Consider the following 21,242-nt stretch of genomic DNA (forward strand, 5'->3'; position numbering starts at 1 on the left):
CACAGCATTAGTAGAGTATATTATACATTAAGGGAGAGACACATATGATTTTTTTCCGAGGTACATGATTACATCCTGAAGGTTTTATCCCATTAATGTATTGAGGAAAAAATTGTGTTTCGATTCCGTGGTGTATATGCTATTTTTTCCGTAACTAGGAGTAAATTGTCGCATTTTATTTATGAAATTATTATTGAAGTTAGCTGGAGCTATTTTATTGAACACACAAGCACAGACGCAAGGAAATGACACAAAAACAACAATTGATAGGGTTCACTGTTACATTATAATTTCTCTCCCGATTTTGGTAACCTATAAACCGACATTTACTCCCAGTTGTGGAAAAAATATATTACAATAGTCCTTGTGTTGCTGTGCCAAATCTCTGAAAATGTCATTTTTGTGACCAATACCAACACTACTACTTAAATCTTTCTCTAATATTAAAATAAAGACTTTTTTTTTACTCAACAAATGAAAGATCTGGTTCCTATGCTTCCTCCTCTTTTATGAATTTATCTAAATATGTGACTATAACTATGTTAATTGCCATAATATTTGAACAGATGCAAGAACAAAATATGAATACATATTTCAGTTCTTTTTTTTATTTTGAAGTATTAATAATAAAAATCTAATTAAGACACTAATATCTTCTTGAAATGAAAGCCAAAACAAACTGAACATATTTAATTCAAATATTCAATTTTTTCATAACAGGCTAAATATTGTCTTTTAAGTTCTTTTGCTATGTAATAATTCAGTCAAATAAATACTGCTCAAATAGCGTGGGTAGTATCATTCTGAATTGTTATTTGTGTTTCACACAATTCTGCTCATTTTCTTTCCTAAAAAGTATGCCTAATGACAAACCTAAACATTCTAAAAACAAGGTATTGTTTTAATATAAAAGTTCAAAGCAAAGGAAAATCTGAATTGAAAATTCTTTCCCAATGTTTAAGGCATTATAAGAATAAATTAGCTCTCCTCTGTGTAGTTTTAGCACCACTCAAGAACCATATTTATATACCAGTAGTTTTAAATATTATTTATATGGCAACAGGATGTGGTATGATTAAAATTTCACTTAATTTCGACTAAAATTAAAAAGTTATTAGTCAGGTATGAATATTGCATAGTAATATTGTATTATATTTTACTATTTGAACTATACTTCATGAATGTGATTAAATATTTCTTTAAGAATCTAACAACTGTCTAAAGTAGGTAAACGAATATTACGCTTCTGGTTTGTGTTTTAAAAATTATTACAGGTAACATCAAACAATATACACATCTTCTCAATATTTAGGCTAAACGCTAACATCAAACAAAATTCGAAACTATAATAAAGCACTGAGAATCATTAACCAGATTTTTCCAGTCACAAAACTCCAAAAACACGCAAGATTCAAGTTATATAAAATTCTGCCACAATCATTGGCTATGGTAGTGAAGTTTGGACTATTTGATGTCAAGATGAACGACAATCAGCAGTTGTAGGAATGAGATTTTTAAGAACTAATAACTGTAGTCTTTAGTACTGTAAGAGGAATAATAATAAAACAGTATAAGAATTAAAAGTAACAGCTACTGTTCAAATTTTTTTTCAATTTCTTTTTACTCTTACTTAAATTAAAATTTTTATTTACAAGACCACCAGGGAGCACTGACTCCAAATCAGTTGGAAGATGTTACATACTATTGTTGAAGACTGTAACAGGCCACTATGCCTGTTAATTGAACAGAAGAAAGATGGTGATGAACAGGGAAAGGATTTATATGTAAATACATATTTACTTATAAAGCTAATATAATTTATATTTTGCATTATCTTTATGTTTCACAATGTGTAGGGTTGAAAAATCCTACTTTTATTTTCCATATTTTTCCATATTTTAGAGTTTAGTACATATTTTCGTTAATTTCCATATATTTTCCATATTTCATATAAAACAGTCCATATTATATTAGGTTTAACAATAAAACAAAACAAAATTCCATTAACTTTTAAAAATACATTTCAACAATAGAGATTTAAACACATGTTCAGTAATCCCTTTAACATCAGAGTTATTTGAAAATTAGCAGTCCTATCAACAATGGGAAAGTAAGTTACAAAACTGTATTAATTTAATTTAAAATTTTTAACAGACTTCAGTTGTGCAGCTCAACAGTTAAATGCCAGTCAGAGTACACATAGGTTCAGTTTTGTAAATCATACTATAAAGACGGTAAATATGCCAAAAGTACGTCATTCAGTCAATTTAAAATCAAAACTAACAAGTTACATTTCAGAATTTAAAGAAGATGGTTTATCAACTGACAATAAAATATTATTTTGTAATTTGTGTCAGTGTGCAGTATCATCTACACAAAAGTTCCTGGTGCAACAACACATTACAACTAGTAAACATCAGGCCAACAAACAACTAAATTCCAAGCAGAGACAATTGTTTTTAACACAACCAACAACATCGAATGTAAGATCTGAGTTTAACATCGACCTGTGCCGTTCTCTCATCTCTGCTGATATTCCTCTCTACAAACTAAAGAATAAGGTCTTCAGGGAATTCCTTGAAAAATATACTCAACATACAATCCCGGATGAGTCAACACTTAGGAAGACGTATGCTCCATCCATCTACGATGAGACAATACAGAAGATAAGAGATGAAATTAAAGATAGTTCAATTTGGGTTTCCATTGATGAGACTCCCGACAAAGAAGGTAGACTTGTTGGTAATGTAGTTATCGGTTTGTTAAGTGAACAATATTCTGAACGAATTCTTTTACATTGTGATGTTCTAGAAAAGTGCAATAACAAAACTATAGTTAAACTGTTCAACGAAGCTATGGGTATCCTGTGGCCAAAGGGTATTATGTACGATAATGTGTTATTCTTTATTAGCGATGCTGCCCCTTATATGGTCAAAGCTGGACAAGCATTATCTGTTGTATATCCTAAATTGACTCATTTTACTTGTGTGGCGCATGCATTTCATCGTGTGGCAGAAGTGGTCAGAGACAATTTCCCTAAAGTAGATTTGTTGATTTCATCAGTGAAAAAAGTATTTCTCAAAGCTCCCAGTAGAGTTAACGTGTTGAAAGAAATGTACCCTGAAATTCCATTGCCACCAAAGCCAATTTTAACTAGATGGGGTACATGGCTAGAAGCAGTTGAATATTATGCCGAACATATAGACTCTATTAACAATGTTCTCCTTGCATTGGACTCTGAAGATGCAGTCTCAATTGATACTGCGAAAATAGTTACCTGTGACATAAGTGTGAAGAATGACTTAGCTCACATTCAGCATACATTTTCATGCATCATAAAAACGCTCAAAAGTCTCCAAAATAGGCACCTTTCACTATCTGAAAGTTTTGAAATTATAAATAGTACTGTGGAACAACTGAATCGTGGTAGAGGTAAAGTTGCAGATGCAGTAAGAGCTAAGGTGGACACTGTACTTTCAAAAAACCCTGGATATGAAGAACTACAAAAGGTTGTTGCTGTGATGAGTGGTGAATCAACAGTGAAGATTAACTTGGACTTATCCCCAGCAGACATTGTGAAATTGAATTATGTACCAGTTACTTCTTGTGACGTCGAACGCTCTTTTAGTCAGTATAAATCTATCCTCAGAGACAATAGAAGAAGATTCACTTTTCAGCACTTGAAAGAAATGTTTGTAACCTATTGTTATGGTAACAGACAATAAAAATTGTGTTTTGTTGAAACTACATTGGAAGATAAGGTACGTCCATTATATTTTTTGTTTAGTTTGATTAAAATGTACCAATATTTAACGTACATAGTCATTTTTTTATAATTTTAAGTCCATATTTAATTCCATATTTTGGTAAAAATCCATATTTAATTCCATATTTTGGTAAAAATAACTACATATATATTTACATATTTCATATATTTTTAGTCCATATAAATCCGTTCCCTGGTGATGAATATTATTATTATTATTATTATTATTATTATTATTATTATTATTTATAGTTCTGCAGAAAATGGAGAGAAATCCAATGTTTATTACAAACAATATGTTTATAAGGGGAAAGGATTTCAGAACATTTTGTACCCGAAAACTCAAACCACGGACATTTCATCGACATTTCATCACACAACAGTTGGTACTAGCACACTTTCGGACATATGCCCAATACACACCAGTGGACTTTTGGTCATATGCTCAATATTTATCAGGTTTTTTGGTCACATGATCAATATGTACCAGAATACTAGAGTAAAAATATAGGCTATAAACTGTTGATTTATTTTAATATTTATTCACAGTAATTTTGCTATCTTGGAATCAAAGATTACCATAAATTACTTAAAAAACTTCCGGCAAAATTGTGGTCAAAGACCCTTAAATACTGGGGGATATTAGACACATCACAATATTCCTGATAGCAGGACACGAAATGCTCAACTCACTTATCAACATCATATCTTCTTCTTCTTTACAGATGATTGTACGTACTGTACACTTTGTAATTTCTTCACATCCCACTGAATTTCGGTGACCTCCCTTTGTAAATGCTCAAGAAGACAAAAGAGACGGATGATCTTTTCCAACTAACTTATTAATCCTATTATGCCAAGCTTCGCATATGAAGTTACTTAGGAAACATACAACAGTCAGATCCTGTGAAGTTACTTAGGAAACGTACAAATATGTCCCAGTGGCATTTTTCTTTTGTGTGACGAAATGTCCCTGGTGTGAGTTTACGGAGATGAAAAGTCCCGATTTGGGGGAAGGGAGTGACTACACAAGTACTGTAGCAATATATTACTTTATTTTTAACATTATAACACTCTAATTTTAATTACTCTTACAAGAAAAGGGCCAATTAGTCTGCAGCATCTATTCCATTTTTATCTCAAAAATCTGTGATCATGTCCAGTTTTGTCTCAAACATTTTAGTTTTCTAGTCAGCTACTTAACAACACCATATCTACTACTAGCTTATTTAGCATTAATAGAACTGATGATGTTGAGTTGATATGTAGCATGATGAGGCCGAGAATTTTCTATGGGATTACCTGGCATTAACCTTACAGGTAGGGAAAGCCTCGGAAAAACCCAACCACGTAATCAGCCCAAGCAAGCAAGAATCAAATCCACATCCGACCACACCTTAACACTACAATATTATCCTAATCAATGCATAACAGCACAAGCGAAAAGAGGTAAAAAATAAAATTAAAAATCATATTACATGCTTGCTGATTTTCTAGTCTCATCCATATAGCAAAACATTCTTATAACTGCACAATTACGAAGATGATTGGCATTTCTAAAATCATGCTTATTGGTAAGAGGACAGTCTTCAGTTATAAGACTTTTAATCATATTATGACTGTGGAATATTCGATAATCTTGGCTGATAAACACAACAAAAGCATCCTTTGGAGGCTATTTTGAACAGTGAATTTTCTTTCGTTGAAATTTAATTTTTGATTCACTTCCTTGCAACTGCGCTCCAGGCAACAATTTTAGTTACAAATAAATCTTAGACACAAAGCAATTTTTAAAATTCTAATTAACAACAAATTTATTTTTTCATAACCATAAAAGGTGATTTAAGAGAAAGTGATTGTTGTATATCTATCATTTTTATGCCCTCTGCAGTACTACCTAGATTTCATGTCATCTTCTATTTTCAAGTTAAAAGTTTAGCCATGACAAAGCATTGCAATACCAGACCTCTACTCGCTATTTTTTCTCCCTACTAAGAGTAGGATGCACCCCACACTCCTGCCTTAACTTTCCGAGGGGAGCCTCGCAGCTGACCATATGTCTAGAGCTAAGAAGTTAGACCACGTATACCATTAGGGGAGTTTCCATACCGCCTGCCAGGTAGCAACAGGACCTGTTAGCCAAGACAGAACCATGAAAATGGATGGAGATTCCTTCTCTCATTGCTCTGTGCCAACGTGATGTCACTAGTCACATGATGGGGAGGAGCCACCCTAATAAAAAGGCTGGCAAAAGCCAGGCAAGGCAGTTGTTTTCCATTGTCTAGAAGCACTCACATCTCCTTCCCGATGTTAGCCTCTGCTCCCTACCTTTCACCCCTTTCAACAGTCCCGACTTCGACTCCCAACACTCATCCCGGCTAGTGAATCCCCAACCCTCCCCTCAACCCCCTCTAGAATCGGTAAGTAGCGAGCTGAGCTACACTGATCCTCTGACAATAGAGTCTATGGTTTCCCCACTCATGGCATCAGAAAGTCACATGCCACAACGTCTTGACCCGTCGACTCTGAGGAGTTTGTTTTTGCAGTCGGAAAGTCGCGAGCTACAGCTTGTTAGACCTCCCGATTGCGAGAACTAACCACCTCCCTGATTCCATCTCTCTCTCTCGTTCTCTTGCCCACCCCCTCATCGTATTACATCTGGACAAGCAGACTTTTTCCTCACTCTAGGCACTCCGTTACCCCTATCTTTCTCTCACCTCAATATTACTTTACTATCATACATCATAGCTCTCCCCATATCGAGGTCTAAGGACGAATTCATAAATAACCAATTCCTATCGAAACACTCCTTCCTCTACTTCTTGAATCAAAGAAAAATATCTAACCTTTTTCTTGTTAATAATAGTTATTTATGCAACAAGTGGATGATTATGGCATGAGTGAATTAAAAATTATATTTATAGATTAAGAAACAAAAAAAAATACTCACCGCTATGACCCACCAATGGCGGATGTAAAGTAAGCCATAGAACAGCAACAGGAATGTAAACCTGCACGTTGCACTCATCTGCATTAAAAATATGACAATAATAATAATAATAATAATAATAATAATAATAATAATAATAATAATAATAATAACAAATGAGTAATGTAAAAATTACAATAAAAAAAATTTATTTATAATTTGAAAGCTAGACTGTAAACATAAGTATTATTACCAGGAACCGAATTTCGATTACCTTAAAAGAGTCAAAGACATAAAATGACATTTATACCATTAAAAATTATCTTTAATAAGAAAAGCTATAACTTGAGATCAAGAAGCTCAGGTGGAAGGAACCTACATCAAATGTTAAGAAGCAAAGGACACGGACAGAAGATATCAAAACAAAAGAAGGGACGAGTAAGCAGGTATCGGTAGTAGGAAATGTAACTAGCTATACGAGATATGTGAAGGGTATAAGTGACACAGGGATAAGAAAGTATTAAAAGAAAGAGAAAAGGTAACAAATAAAAGGAAGGGTTTGTTAAGTGAAGGAATAGGGAAAGATGCAGTAAATCCAACTTTAGTGAGGGCTGATGAGTTGGAGAACACTCTATTATCGAGTTTAAGTGTGGAAAAAGGACTGGATGAAGAGAAGAATAAAGAAGATGAGTTTACGGCAGTGAATGGTAGTGGAGAGGATTCAAGACAAGCGACTAAGGGTGATACTGGTAGTGTGTTAAGTATGCTGAAAAAAAGAAGTCGAGGAGTCATGTAAAATGTCTACTGAGCTGTTAGGGAATGGAAAATAGGAGTGAAGAATAGTGAGGTGATGTGCTAGATTATCGAAACATACTACCAAGGAAAGTGAATAGGAAAAGGAAAATAATGACGTGTAACAGTGTAATAGTGAAAGAATCAGACCTAACAACATTACTATTTTTCAATGGTGAAGAAGCGATTAGTGGAAAATTTTGCTAGTAAGTAAGGAGTGATTGATAAAGTAAACTAATTAAAAATGATTCATGTGAGGAGTAGCTAAGCAGCAATTGTGATTATGGTACAGATTTTTATTATGGTGAGGATAGAAGGAGTGAGTAGGGTGTGAAATAAGTGGTTATAGAAATCAGTGAAAAGATAAGTGAAATTGGGATAGTAAGAAGAATGGTTTAGTGAAAAATAAATAGATTTAAATTTTTAGGTTATAAATGAAGAGTAGAATAGAATATATTCAATGAGAAAGGAAGAGATAGACAGTAAGATGGATGGCATTAAGAAAGGGAGTAATTTTTAATTAGTTCCTAAATAGTGAGTAAGGAAAAGAAGATAGAATAAGTATAGCTTAAATTAATGAACTTAACAATACAGAACTGCAGAAGTAATTATTAGGAGAATACTGGAAGTCCGTGTAAATGGAACAAATGGTAATGGTGGCACCATATACAAAAATGTGAGGTCCACCATTATATCTAAAGAGTTGTTTCACAAATATATATCATATATCATATTTCATAATATCATATACAGTATAATATTATATATATCACATCATAACATATATATATCAGTTAGCAGAAGAGGAGATGATACTAAAGGATATGCTACTGAAGCTAAATGACAGCTGTGAGCAGTATGGTATGAAGATAAATTCAAATAAGACGAAGACCATGGCCACAGGAATAAAAATAAAGGTAAACTTGCGAATTCTAAATGAGGCAGTAGAGCAAGTGGACCAAGAAAGAGACTGGTGAAGTGCTTTGTATGGAGTGTGGCATTGTATGGGGGCAGAAACATGGATATTATGACAAAGCGAATAGAAGCATTTGAAATGTGGATATGGAGAAGAATAGAATGTGTGAAGTGAACAGACAGAATAAGAAATGAAGCTGTGTTGGAAAGAGTGGGTGAAGAAAGAATGATGCTGAAAGTGACCAGAAGAGGAAAAGGAACTGGTTGGGTCACTGGCTGAGAAGAAACTGCCTTCTGAAGGATGCACTGGAAGGAATGGTGAATGGGAGAAGAGTTCTGGGCAGAAGAAGATATCAGATGATAGACGACATTAAGATATGTGGATCATATGAGGAGACAAAGAGAAAGGCAGAAAATAGGAAAGATTGGAGTATATATATATATATATATATATATATATATATATATATATATATATATATATATCATATCATATATCACATCATATCATATGAAGTGTGCATTTCCATAACGTTGTAAGTGCCGAAACAGGAAGAATCTATTTTTTGACATATATCAGTTGTAGGTGCCCTGTTTGACAATATTACGAAAGGTTATGAAGAAAGTGCTAATCCAAGTAATAAAGTAGTGCACTTTCAGGTTGTGCAAGTTACTACGTTGTATGTACTGTATAAAACTATTTTTGTTCCTACTGTAAACTTTACAAATTGGCACTTACAGTGTTCTGGAAATGCAAGCTTCATATATCAATTACCTTTAATAACGTGACCTAAAATTTCAACAAAGTATTATTATATTACGGATTTATTAATTTGTCCTCCAGAATAATCTCTGTAATGTTGACAATTAATATTTCAGGACAAAAATTCGCTATGGCGCCGGGGATCGAACTCTAGACATATACGTCAACATATATGCCTAACTTGGACTCAGGCCACAAAGGGAAACACTGAAGGAGGTAGATTCGATCCAGTGCTGTGGATTGAATTCGGCGTAGCTCAGTGGTCAGAGCACTTGGTACATAGAACCAAGGACCCGGGTTCGATCCCCGGCACCAGAGCGAATTTTTTTTCTCCTCAAATATTAAATATTAAAGTATTATTAATTTATCTCACGGTAATTTACAGTCAACTTTTACCATATCAATCACTATCACTTTTTGTGTTTTTTATCACATTTCTCAGGATGAGTTCTAACTCATTTAACATGTGCAATCTATTGAATTGAAATATAATTTTCTGTTTTACGTGCATTGATATTAAAGCACTGTCTTAGTGAGGAACATAGTGAGATATTGGAGAATAATTTGAATAATAATTAATTTGTCACAAGTTCCTTCTGACAAACATATTATATTGAAAAATGCAGTGGAACAAATGTCAAAAAAAGAACTGAAATAAAAATTAATTCTATAAAATAGAAAAGAAAAAGTTATCCAAAATGTCAAAACGGCAACAAAAAAAAAAAAAAAAAAAGACTTATTAATTCATACATTCTTGTAACAACATTACCACAACTGGAATTTCTAAACAAATTGCATTGTCTGTAAAATATTAAGCAAAATATTGCATATAATTAAAATCCGGACTCTGATTGTGTGAAGATTTTGACAAGTAACAATGTACCAAAACTGGTCTTTTTAATAAATCTATTAAATATTCAATAGCATTCTCTTCATTTTCTTTGTAAACACCTTTAATTAAACAAATTCTCAGGGTCATTCTCTTTGTTTTCAATATTTTTACTGAACAAAACTTTTACCATAACGTTCATTAATTTCTTAAAAATAAGTTCATCCTCAAAATTGTTGGAAATTTTGAAGAACTTACAGATTAAAGAATATTCACTGTAAACTTAAAAAAATTATTGTCATATTAACCTTTAGTAGATTTTTAATTACTCTCCCATAACTTATTACAAGTTTCTATTAAACTCCTTTACTTGCAAAAGTCCTATATAATTTGAAGAAACTTAAAAAATATATACATTTCTGTTGTAGCAAAGTTAACGTTTAAATAAGTGAAACATAAAATGAACTAAGCATTCTCAAAAAATCCCCACCACCTTGAACAAAGAGTACATTGCATACAGGAACTACGTAACACATAATAAACCAGAGGATCATTTGTTTTATTACAAGAAAATAATAAACATTCAGAAGAAAAATAATTTTTGTGTGTTTATGATTTTATTTATTTTAAAATACACCAAAAAAAGTGGATCACTTCGTAAAAACAGAGTCATTGTCAATAATGCAGCAATTTAGAGAAAATATTATTAAATTAAGTAGCTTTCATGGCTAAGGAAAGATCTATTCAACACTTTTGAAGATGAATATGATGTTGAGAGATTAAAAAATACCATCCAATCAGTAATTTTCTATCCCTAAGCACTAGGCTGTTTGTTTTATGGTTTTACAACACTGGACCAGCAATAAAACTTTTTAAGTTTTGCAATTGTGCAGTGGCTGCTATTGATGAATAAAATTATCAATATGTGGCACATTTTCGTCATACGACAACATTTTTCTCCAGTTCTTGTTTTGAATTTGATAAGTTAAGATGCCTCTCAATATTCGTGTTGGTTGAAGGTGGATGAAGAATTCGTTTTGCAACTAATGGGACCGGTGCTTCTTTTGGAAGCATCCAATATGCCCTCCGATGATTCAGTGAACTGGGTATCTACCACAGACAGAAATCAGGCTATGGTAGGTTTACATCCACTAGGAATGACAGGTTTCTGATTCTTCATGTCTTACAATATCTCCAGATGACCACAGTCCAGGTCAGAAATCGTCTCGAAATAGTGAGGAATGTCAGATGAAGACTCCGGAAAGTCAACTTGACTTCAAGAAGAACTGGAATTTCTCTGTAACTCACCCTAGCACTAGACTGTGTGATTACAGTTCGAGTGTCGACACCAGAATTGGACTGTGGACCAGTGGTGAATGATGCTGTTCACAGATTAGTCGCGATTTTGTTTCCAGTCACTTGAAGGTAGAGAGAGAGAGTATGGAGAAGGCATGGGGAACAATATTTGCCTTGCAACTTCTCAAAAAAAAACACTGTTTGAAAGTGACTCTGTGATTGGGGGATATCAATTCTGGAGCTCAAACAGAGTTTGTTTTCGTTGATGGAGGCATTTCTGAATGGGAAGTTTTAACAGATAATGCAATCCCTTTCGCTCCCTTCACTAGCAAAAATTTCATCCAGATGCATGACAATGCCCATTCCCATGCTGCTCGCTGCATCACAGACTACCTTCGCGGTATCAGGATACCAACCCTGGGCTGGCCAGTAGCAGCCCAGTTTTAAATTCTATTGAACACTTCTATTGTCCAAAGTGTCTGATGTTGCAACTTCGACATCCTGAACAAAATGTGGGCAGCGTTGTGGAGAAGTGGAATCTCTTCCATCAGGAAAATTCCAACAGAAATGTATAATTTGATATTTATGTGCTTTCACTCATAATAAAATACATAGTTTCAAACATCAATCTAAAAATAACATATACTAGACAAAAAATGTCCAGCTACCATATGCTAAGTCTCCTTCAGAGGACTTCGGTTCATTCCATGAGAGTTTAGGTTTAAAGTGCACGACTTTCTTATGCACAACTAGGTTCTGTTTTTTTTCTGTTTTGTTTGTTGTTGTTTTTCTGTCTGTTTATAGCTCAATTGAATCAGTCAGAGCTAAAAGAAAATAAGTCACTTTTCTCAACTTTTCAGGAGAAGCAAGAAACATTCCACTAATAACAGAAATATTATATCTTTATGTTATAGAAGACAAAAGAATATTTAAAAGCCTTGGTTCCTTCTTTCACCGTTTGATGCGCATGACATCTGTTGTTCAAATTGTTGCATAACCCAAACCTGCATATTTTGACTTAGTTCCTTTTAGCTCCGACCAATTCAATTGTTATAACCAATCCATAACAAAGATATATTCAAGGAGTAAACTAGATATAAAATAAACATAATTTCTCTATTTATTAATTATTTTACGTAATCGCTGTCTATGTGCTTATCAAGGTACAAAATAGTCATTAAATACTTACTTACAAATGGCTTTTAAGGGGTTAGGTACAGCTTACAGCAGTAAAATTTTGGAAATATTCAACATTTCTTTCCTCCATTACTGTATCTTGCACAATAATGAAAATATGTGCAAAACATTGTCCTTCTGCTTTATGAAAAAAAATATATATATATTTTTACTATTTAAAAAAATTATTCACTTTTTTTTTTTTTCCCCCCAGTTCACTGTGCAGTGATGAAGCATTTCCCACATAACTAAAAAACTATAGAACATTCTGTGATGGAATTTCTTGTGTACATTAATGCATGTCATATCTACAATATGATGCAAGATCACTTCTCTATCTTTGATAGATTGTCTGATAAAAAATAAATTCATTTTAAAAAAAAGGTCAAATATCAGTATTTTCTTCTAACATAAAATAAAAAAAAATATTATTTATTAAGGAACGTAGTTGAAAGAGCATGATACTGTAAACATGAGTTTCAGCAATAAAATAAAAGAGAGAGAACATGAAAAAGTTAAAATGTTTATGAGTTATGAGGGAAACACTTCATCACTGCACAGTGAACTGCACATTTTGAATTTTGAAAAAATATATATATAAATAACTTTTTTCAAATTGTAAAAATATTTTCTTCATATAGCAGGACAGTGCTTACACTTAACAACCTTCATTATTGTCACTAAATACTATACTACATAAGTAAGAAATCAATGATTAACATTTTCGGCAATATTTATAATCTTCAGATCAACGATACAACACACAATTGTGAGACACAGTACCGGTAATTCATAATTAGTTATAAAATTCAATAAACAATATAATTATACAAGTTGTACACAAGATAAAATATGATTAAAACTTAACGTGTTAAATAAGTTAAAATTAACAAGTTATGAGATAGCAGCTTTGTATCACTGTGAAACTAGTTCCACATTTTCTTCCGATGGAAGGTATTCACATGCTGCAGGAGTCAGTTTTGACAGAGTTTAAGTAATGATGAGGAGTGAGGAGGTTGCTGTATATAGTTGTTAGTATATAGACGGCTTTTACATAAAATATTTAATAAACTGTTACCTGCTTATCAGACTGTTACTAACATGATCATGTTGTTGTTTTCTAATGCCAGGCATTTCAAAATAAAGTCATTTGATCTCTTGCACTCCAATATTTTTCGAAGTTAATTGTCATGGTCAGTCACTGAAGCCCACATTTTGAGGTACTAACATGATCATAAAATATCCTTTCCCTAGTCGTGTGAACTAGGCACTGCCCAAAGTGGACTTGATACAAATTCACGCATCATTTTTTGTGTCTAAGGCTGTACATGCAGACAAAAGATCATTAATTTTTCTTGGTATAAAAGTATGTTACCAAAGACATTTAATGATGCTAAGATTTCAAAATAAAACAATTTAATGAGTTATAAAATTGTCAATCATAATAAAAAATATTTCAGTTTTACTAACTATTGATGATTTGAATGTAGTGAAATAGGTCTGAGAATCTGCATTAAAATATTACTACTTACCACTATGTCAAATAAAGATGTATGAATGTTGTAGTGTACTACTTGTTTTGAAAGTGCAGAGATTATGTCATCTCCATTTAACTGTAACAGAAAATGTTAGTTAAACAATAATCTGCGTGACATCTCGAAAGAGTAAGAATGAGACAGCTAACAATTATAAATAGAAGCTATAACAGACAATAATTGTCTAACTGTAAGATATGGAAGAGTAAGATAAATAAAAATAAGAGAGCAGAAAGACAAGGAAAATTCAATGAAAAAAGAAAAAGAAGACGAGAACTGAGAGAAAGAAACTAAACTACTGTTATCGCAACAAAAGAATCGACTCCTGAAACATGTGGAAAGTACAGAGCTAGAGCGTGGCCATTCTGTCTCCTCTCACCCTGGACGCAAAGATCAGGCAGGCAAAGATTTGTGCTCATTATTGATAAGTGCAGAAGTCAGAATTAGGCTCAGTCTTCTGGATTAACCAGACATAACGAGCCCAACAGACAAGGAGACCCTTTTGGTCTTACCTATCCTCCCTGATAATGGAACTTGTATGTAGTTCCGAACATTGGAAATGTCAAGTTCCAGAACATGGTAGAATACCCAAAAGTCTAATTCTGATCATAGTCACTATGAAAGTCAAAAACGCATTTAACAGCAGAAATGTTTACAATATGACAACTGACCTAAAGATCTATGAGGCAACACTATCTTCACTTGCCTTGTGGCGCTGGAAAGGAAGTGATGTTTTCAGTTCCTATTGGTTAGCCCACGTGAGGTCAAGGTGGAAGGGTGTTCAAAAATAGACATTATGAAGTTGTTAGAAGTAGGTTTTTTCCGTGAATAAGAGAAATGCAGGGAATAAGATGAGAAAAATGAAAAGGAATCTAGAAACAAAAGGAAAAATAAGATGAAAAGAAAATGAAGGATAGAAATTGAAAAAGAAGATAGTGGTGGACGATGACGATGGTGATGATACTGACATAAGAGGAAGGAAGAAAGAAGGGAGACAGGAAAGGAGAAAAGGAAAGAAGAGGAGATGAAAAATAAGAAAGAAAAGGACAAGTAGACTAATACAACATGCAATCACATGCTGTGCTGTGAACACAAATTGTGCATCAAAATCTTCTGTTCCGATTAGTTAGATTTTAATATAATATTTTAAGTATTATGAATATTTTAGAGAAAGTGGTGTATGGAAAGCAACAGGAAGCTACCATATTTATCTTTCCCAAGAAAAACTGCAAACAAGGCATGATGAGGTGCTGTTAGCAGAAGAGGAGATGATACTAAAGGATATGCTACTGGAGCTAAATGACAATTGTGAGCAGTATGGGATGAAAATAAATGCAAATAAGACGAAGACCATGGTCACAGAAAGAAAAATAAAGAAGATAAATGTGCGAATAATAAATGAGGCAGTAGAGCAAGTGGACAGCTGTAAATACTTGCGGTGTACTATAAACAATAACATGAGCTGCTGCCAGAAATTCAAAAGGAGGATAGCAATGGCAAAGGAAGCTTTTAATAGAAAAAGGAGCATCTTCTGCGGACCTATGGAAAAAGAATTAAGGAAGGGACTAGTGAAGTGCTTTGTGTGGAGTGTGACATTGTATGGGGCAAAAACATGGATATTACGACGAAGTAAAGAGAAACGCCTAGAAACATTTGAAATGTGGATAAGGAAAAGAATGGAGCATGTGAAATGGACAGACAGAATAAGAAATGAAGCTGTGTTGGAAAGAGTGGGTGAAGAAAGAATGATGCTGAAATTACTCAGGAAGAAAAAAAGGAATTGGTTGGGTCACTGGCTGAGAAGAAACTGCCTACTGAAGGATGCACTGGAAAGAATGGTGGACAAAAGAGTTCGAGGTAGAAGAAGAGATCAGATGATAGACAACATTAAGATATGTGCATCATAAGTGGAGACTAAGAGGAAGGCAGAAAATAGGAAATATTAGAGAATGCTGGGTTTGCAGTGAAAGACCTGCTCTTGGACAGAACGTGTGTGTGTGTGTGTGTGTGTGTGTGTGTGTGTGTGTGTGTGTGTGCGCGCGCGCGCGCGCGCGTGCGTGCGCGTGGCACGCCTGGTAGAGATAAGGCCATCAGGCCTTCTCTTTCTCTCTACTTGAGGATTACAACTACAACATTAAAAATACAATTACAATTATAATTACAATGAATATTAAATTTACAAATACAATAAAAATCAAAGTACTAAAAGATTAATTAATAAAGGGTAGGCAATTTATTGTAGAAGTTTAAACAAAGAAAGACTTTTTTTACTTGAGTAAAAATTAAATCTAGAATAATTAAATTATATAGTGATGAAATTACCGGATATTGAAATATTTTGTGCTAGAATAAGAGAACTATTTATAAGAAGCCATGTCTGAACAAGTCTCAATTACTGACCAAGTGCCTAGTAAGTTTGTGTTTGAATTAAATTTCATTTCGACAGTTCCTGATGCTAGCAGGTAGCGAATTCCAGAGTATTGGCATGGCTATTGTGAAAGAGGATGAGTATGAGGAGGTGTGATGCAATTGTATTATTAGTATTGTTTCATGGCGAGAGCGTATGTTCAGATTATGGTGGGAAGAAAAGTGAAGCAAGATGACAGGTATGAAGGAATAGAAGAATTCAATATTTCAAAGAGAAGGAGAAGTGAATGTAAATTTCTTTTCTTATCTAGTTTAAGCCTGGACCCTGATAACCCGGACTTCGTTTAATCCAGACGGGAAAAAAAAAAAAAAAAAAACTATGGGTTTCGAAAAATTAAAGAACCTTGTTTCAAGACTTACTTTTATGGCATGGCTGGAAGTTGATGAGAGACTGTGGACAGTATGACAGCAGCTGAGAGCTTTGAGGTCAAAGAAAGACAAGGAGGAGAAGAGGCCAGCAATTTGGCCAAAATAAAGCTAAGTGATGTGAAAGAACATTTAAACCATGTAATCCAGTTTGTTGAAGGAATGACATTGAAAACATGTCTGTGTACTAGACACAGACACCTCCACGAATTATTAGTGAAGAAAATACATTCCAAACTGCCCCAAAAGAATATAGACATGTACTTCAAACCAACTTCCGCAGCAAGAGTTTTGAGTGATGCAGAGTCAGCTCCGTCAGGCACATCATCATAATTATGGGTATCACATATGTATTGCTTTACATTTCACTGCACTGTATTGTGTATTTAGCTCTATGCCCTTTAAATACAATAATAAACGTGTTTTGTTACTATAAACGGAGTTTTAATGTACTTTCTACTCTTCTTTTATGCTATTTCAGTTAGTCCGGACTTTCGTTAAACCAGTCAACTTATCCCCCCCCCCCCAATTAGTCCGGATTAACGAAAAATGTCTCCAAAGAACTCCAAGAAGTTTTAATTTCTGTCTGCTTTCAAATCTGCCACTTTCTCTTATACGAGTATATTATTTGGGAGATGTTTTGAATTCACAATGAATGGAACCCAGTCGAAATCTTGAACACACACTTCAAAATAATTCTTGAACTTCTGCTGCAAGATTACTAAATGTTCTTTAATTAAGTCCATCAACACTTCATTACCATTAGCAAGGGGTCATACAGTTGGGAACATCTCAAACAACCCATTTTCAATAAAATTCTCAAAAATAAAGTTCAGCATGTCTAGAGTTAGTAGTTTCATTTATTATTTAAACCAAATTTCGAAGAGTGAATTAAAACAACCTAGAGCACTGACTTTTATTACTTCTGTCAATTATACAGTCTGGTCACGTCATGTTTGATCCGAAGAATGCAGTGGTAACAAGCCTGTAGAGCAAGAGGTAAAACGTGGCATTTTAGATCCATAATCTTGGCATATTACACTCATGTAACTTTTATTAATTAATGGCATGCACATAATCATCATTTTATTTTACTAACCTGTGTTACAGTGTGATGTCCAATAGCATTCAAGACATTCCCGACATCTTATGATGAAATTTGAATTCATGCGCAAACGTTTTTCTTTCGTTATCCTTCTAATTTCTGTTCTTACATTGTCTTTCAGTTCATTGATAGTGTGTGGGTTATTTCTAAAGACTATTTTTTAGGATTCCCCCACAAATAATAAATGCATGTGGGAAGATCTGGGGAACGTGACGCAGGTGCTTCTTTGGAGGCTATAAGGGAGGTTTTTGATGACAGAATTATTTCTACAGGATTATGTCCTGCAAGTTGTGGGGAACCATAAAAAATAACAGGATTATGTCCTGCACATTGTGGGGAACCATAAAAAATAACAGGATTATGTCCTGCAAATTGTGGGGAATCATAAAAAATAACAAGATTATGTCCCGCACATTGTGGGGAACCCTAAAAAAATAAAGTCTATAGAAATAACCCATACACCATCAATGAACTGAAAGACAATATAAAAACAGAAATTAGAAGGATAACGAAAGAAGAACTTTTGCACGTGAACTTTTCATCAAAAGATGTGGGAATGTCTGAATGCTAATGGACACCACTTTCAGCAACTACTGTAACACAGGGTTAGTGAAATAAAGTGATGATTGTGTGCATGCCATTAATAAAAGTTATATGAGTGCAATACACCGGCATTGATTACTTACTTACAGATTTTAAGGAACCCGCAGATTCATTGCCACCCTCATGTAAACCCGCCATCAGTCCCTATCCTGTGCAAGATTAATCCAGTCTCTATCATCATATCCCACCTCCCTCAAATCCATTTTAATATTATCTTCCCAGCTACGTCTCGACTTCCCCAAAAGTCTTTTTCCCTCTGGCCTCCCAACTAACACTCTATATGCATTTCTGGATTCGCCCATATGTGCTAATATGCCAAAGATTGTGGATCTAAATCTAAAATGCCGCATTTTACCTCATGCTCTACAGGCTTGCTCTCGCCCTTGTTCTTCGGATCAAGTGTGAAGCGACCATACTGTATAACAACAAATAGCTGAGAATGTCATAAGATAAGACACAAGTTTTGCTATATTCATAGCCACATACTTATACAACATTTTCATTTTCTATGTCTCCTTCATATTCATATTCATATTGTCTATAAATTAATGTGTAGTATTCCTCATAACAACAATGAGCCTATTTCTTAAGGGTATATGATACAGAGTATATTCATTCACTGCATAGTAGCATCTTTGAAAGCTTGACGAGTAAGAGAGTAGTGGATGAAGTCGCTGATGTAATGACACATGGCTACACTATCTGCTCATATGTATGACAAACAGTACAGGCAACCAGAATAGCCAGTGACTAGCAAATAAAGTAGAGCAGAGTTCAACTTTGGTCACTCTAGTTTCTGGGTAGCAAATTTGTTTGCTAAGTCTATTACACAAAGCAAATTTACACAACTGCATTCAGAGTAGCCAACGAATAACAAACAAATATGCCCTGTGTCATATGCCCTTCACTGTTTCACTGAAATGAGATGATTCTGCTCTACAATAATGTGCTTTGTATACTGTTTTTGTGAATTGTATTCATAGGCGGCCTTAGGGAGGGGAAACCTGGGAGAATTAAGCCTCCCCCCCCCCGAAATTTATCCTAGTTGTTTCTTTTATAGGACTGTTGATTTAAATTAATATTATTATTATTATTATTATTATTATTATTATTACTATTATTATTATTATTATCATACACACACACGCACACACCCACCCCATGCCCTACCCCTCGTTGTTCTACAGGATACTGGCATTGCCAAAGCATTGCCTGCTGCACTCATTCAAGAATGCCAGATGTAGTACAAATAGTGTTACAGCCTGCGAAAATCAATGGAAGATCATCCACACGATCTATTGGTGTGGAACATACGAGAATCATTACATGTTCCCAAAAGAACAAACGGGTTAAGGTCCGGTGATCGTGCAGGCCGTGAGCAGGGACCACGATAACCTATCCATCTGTTATCAATGTTACTATAAGATTTCACCTTGCCACACAGGAGTTCTGTCATGCTGGAACCACATCCTGGTGCATACTGTAAGCAGTATCTCTTCCAGGATGTTTCCAAAAATTTCCTGTAACATCTCCCCATTAAGTGATTTGGCAATGCATGTGAAACAAACAGTACGTCGTTCATGATGCCACACCACACACTAATACTAAATCGCACCTGATGAGAATAGACTGAAATAGAATGTGGATTTGCCTCATCCCAAATGTGCTGATTATGTGTGTTAAATAAACAATTCTGTGTGAAAGTTGATTCATCAGTTAACTACACAGAACTTCCAAACTGGAGTATCACTGCTCTTTGGCGTAAAAACCATTGCAAAACTGACATTTTCGTGTATAATGTTTCCAGTTAAGACACTGAACACGTTGCAGAAGAAACTGTTCATGATAATGCGCAACACAGAGCTATGACTTAATGAAACACGGCATGTAATTGCATGTGTGCTGATGGACAGTTCATCTCCCACTACATCGAGAATGAGTTCCTCTACATCAGGTGTCACGGAATGAGGTCAGCCTGCACAATCACCAGATCTTAATCCATCTGACTTCTTCTGGGGACATGTAAAGACTCTAGTGTACGCTACATCAGTAGACCATGTCAATGATCTTTCACAGATTGTTGCAGCCTGTAACACCATTCATACTACATCTGGTATCCTTTAATGAGTGCAGCAGTCAAAGTTTCGGTGGTGTAGAACAAAGGAGGGAAGGAGGGGGTGTCATTTTGAATCGTTTCTGTAATGAAGAGTACTACATGTTGTCACTGGTCCTTGCATGAATGATTGGCTACCCAACACTAGAACAACTCTAGCACCATACTAGTGCGAGTCAGGACACACATTGCTTACTAATAAGTGTTTATTTTAGTATTCTCTATCTAGCATATTCTTCTGTAACACAAGTTCTCGACCACTATATATATTGTGACAGCGACGTGAGATTCGAACTCACGACCAGCGTCCCGCAAGAGAGCAGATCGCGCAGAGCACTGAAGGACGGCGCGCGGCGGAGAGAAGAGAGAGGGTTGTATTACGTCAACGCGACGAGGGGAGAGTGCGCGCGCAGCTGCTACTTACGGAGTAAAGGGGGACGGACCCTCCCGAATCTTCTAGAGAAGTCCGTCCGAAGTGGAGATAGCCAGATAATTCGAGAAGTCGTACTTTCCAGAAACTGTGGTGTGAGTATAAATTACGCGCGCAAGTGAACGCGAGGCAGTTTCAGTTGATTAGTCAGCCAGTCAGTGAGTAAGCCAGAGCAAGCAAGCCAGTCTTGTGTACCG

At 34.7% G+C, this 21,242-nt stretch overlaps 1 protein-coding gene across 3 annotated transcripts in view; it reads right to left on the reverse strand.

Annotated features, from left to right (window-relative positions):
* Start1 (Steroidogenic acute regulatory protein-like) overlaps positions 1–21,242 on the reverse strand; it is a 75,210-nt gene that overhangs the window by 42,371 nt on the left and 11,597 nt on the right. For all 3 annotated transcript variants that reach the window (XM_069828825.1, XM_069828816.1, XM_069828807.1), the window contains exons 4-5: positions 13,999–14,079; positions 6,717–6,794 (exon numbers count right to left, since the gene is read on the reverse strand). In XM_069828825.1, coding sequence (XP_069684926.1) covers positions 6,717–6,794; positions 13,999–14,079 — 159 coding nt within the window. The remainder of the gene's footprint in view (positions 1–6,716; positions 6,795–13,998; positions 14,080–21,242) is intronic.

The sequence above is a fragment of the Periplaneta americana genome, chromosome 1, assembly GCF_040183065.1.
Source record: "Periplaneta americana isolate PAMFEO1 chromosome 1, P.americana_PAMFEO1_priV1, whole genome shotgun sequence".
NCBI lineage: Eukaryota > Metazoa > Arthropoda > Insecta > Blattodea > Blattidae > Periplaneta > Periplaneta americana.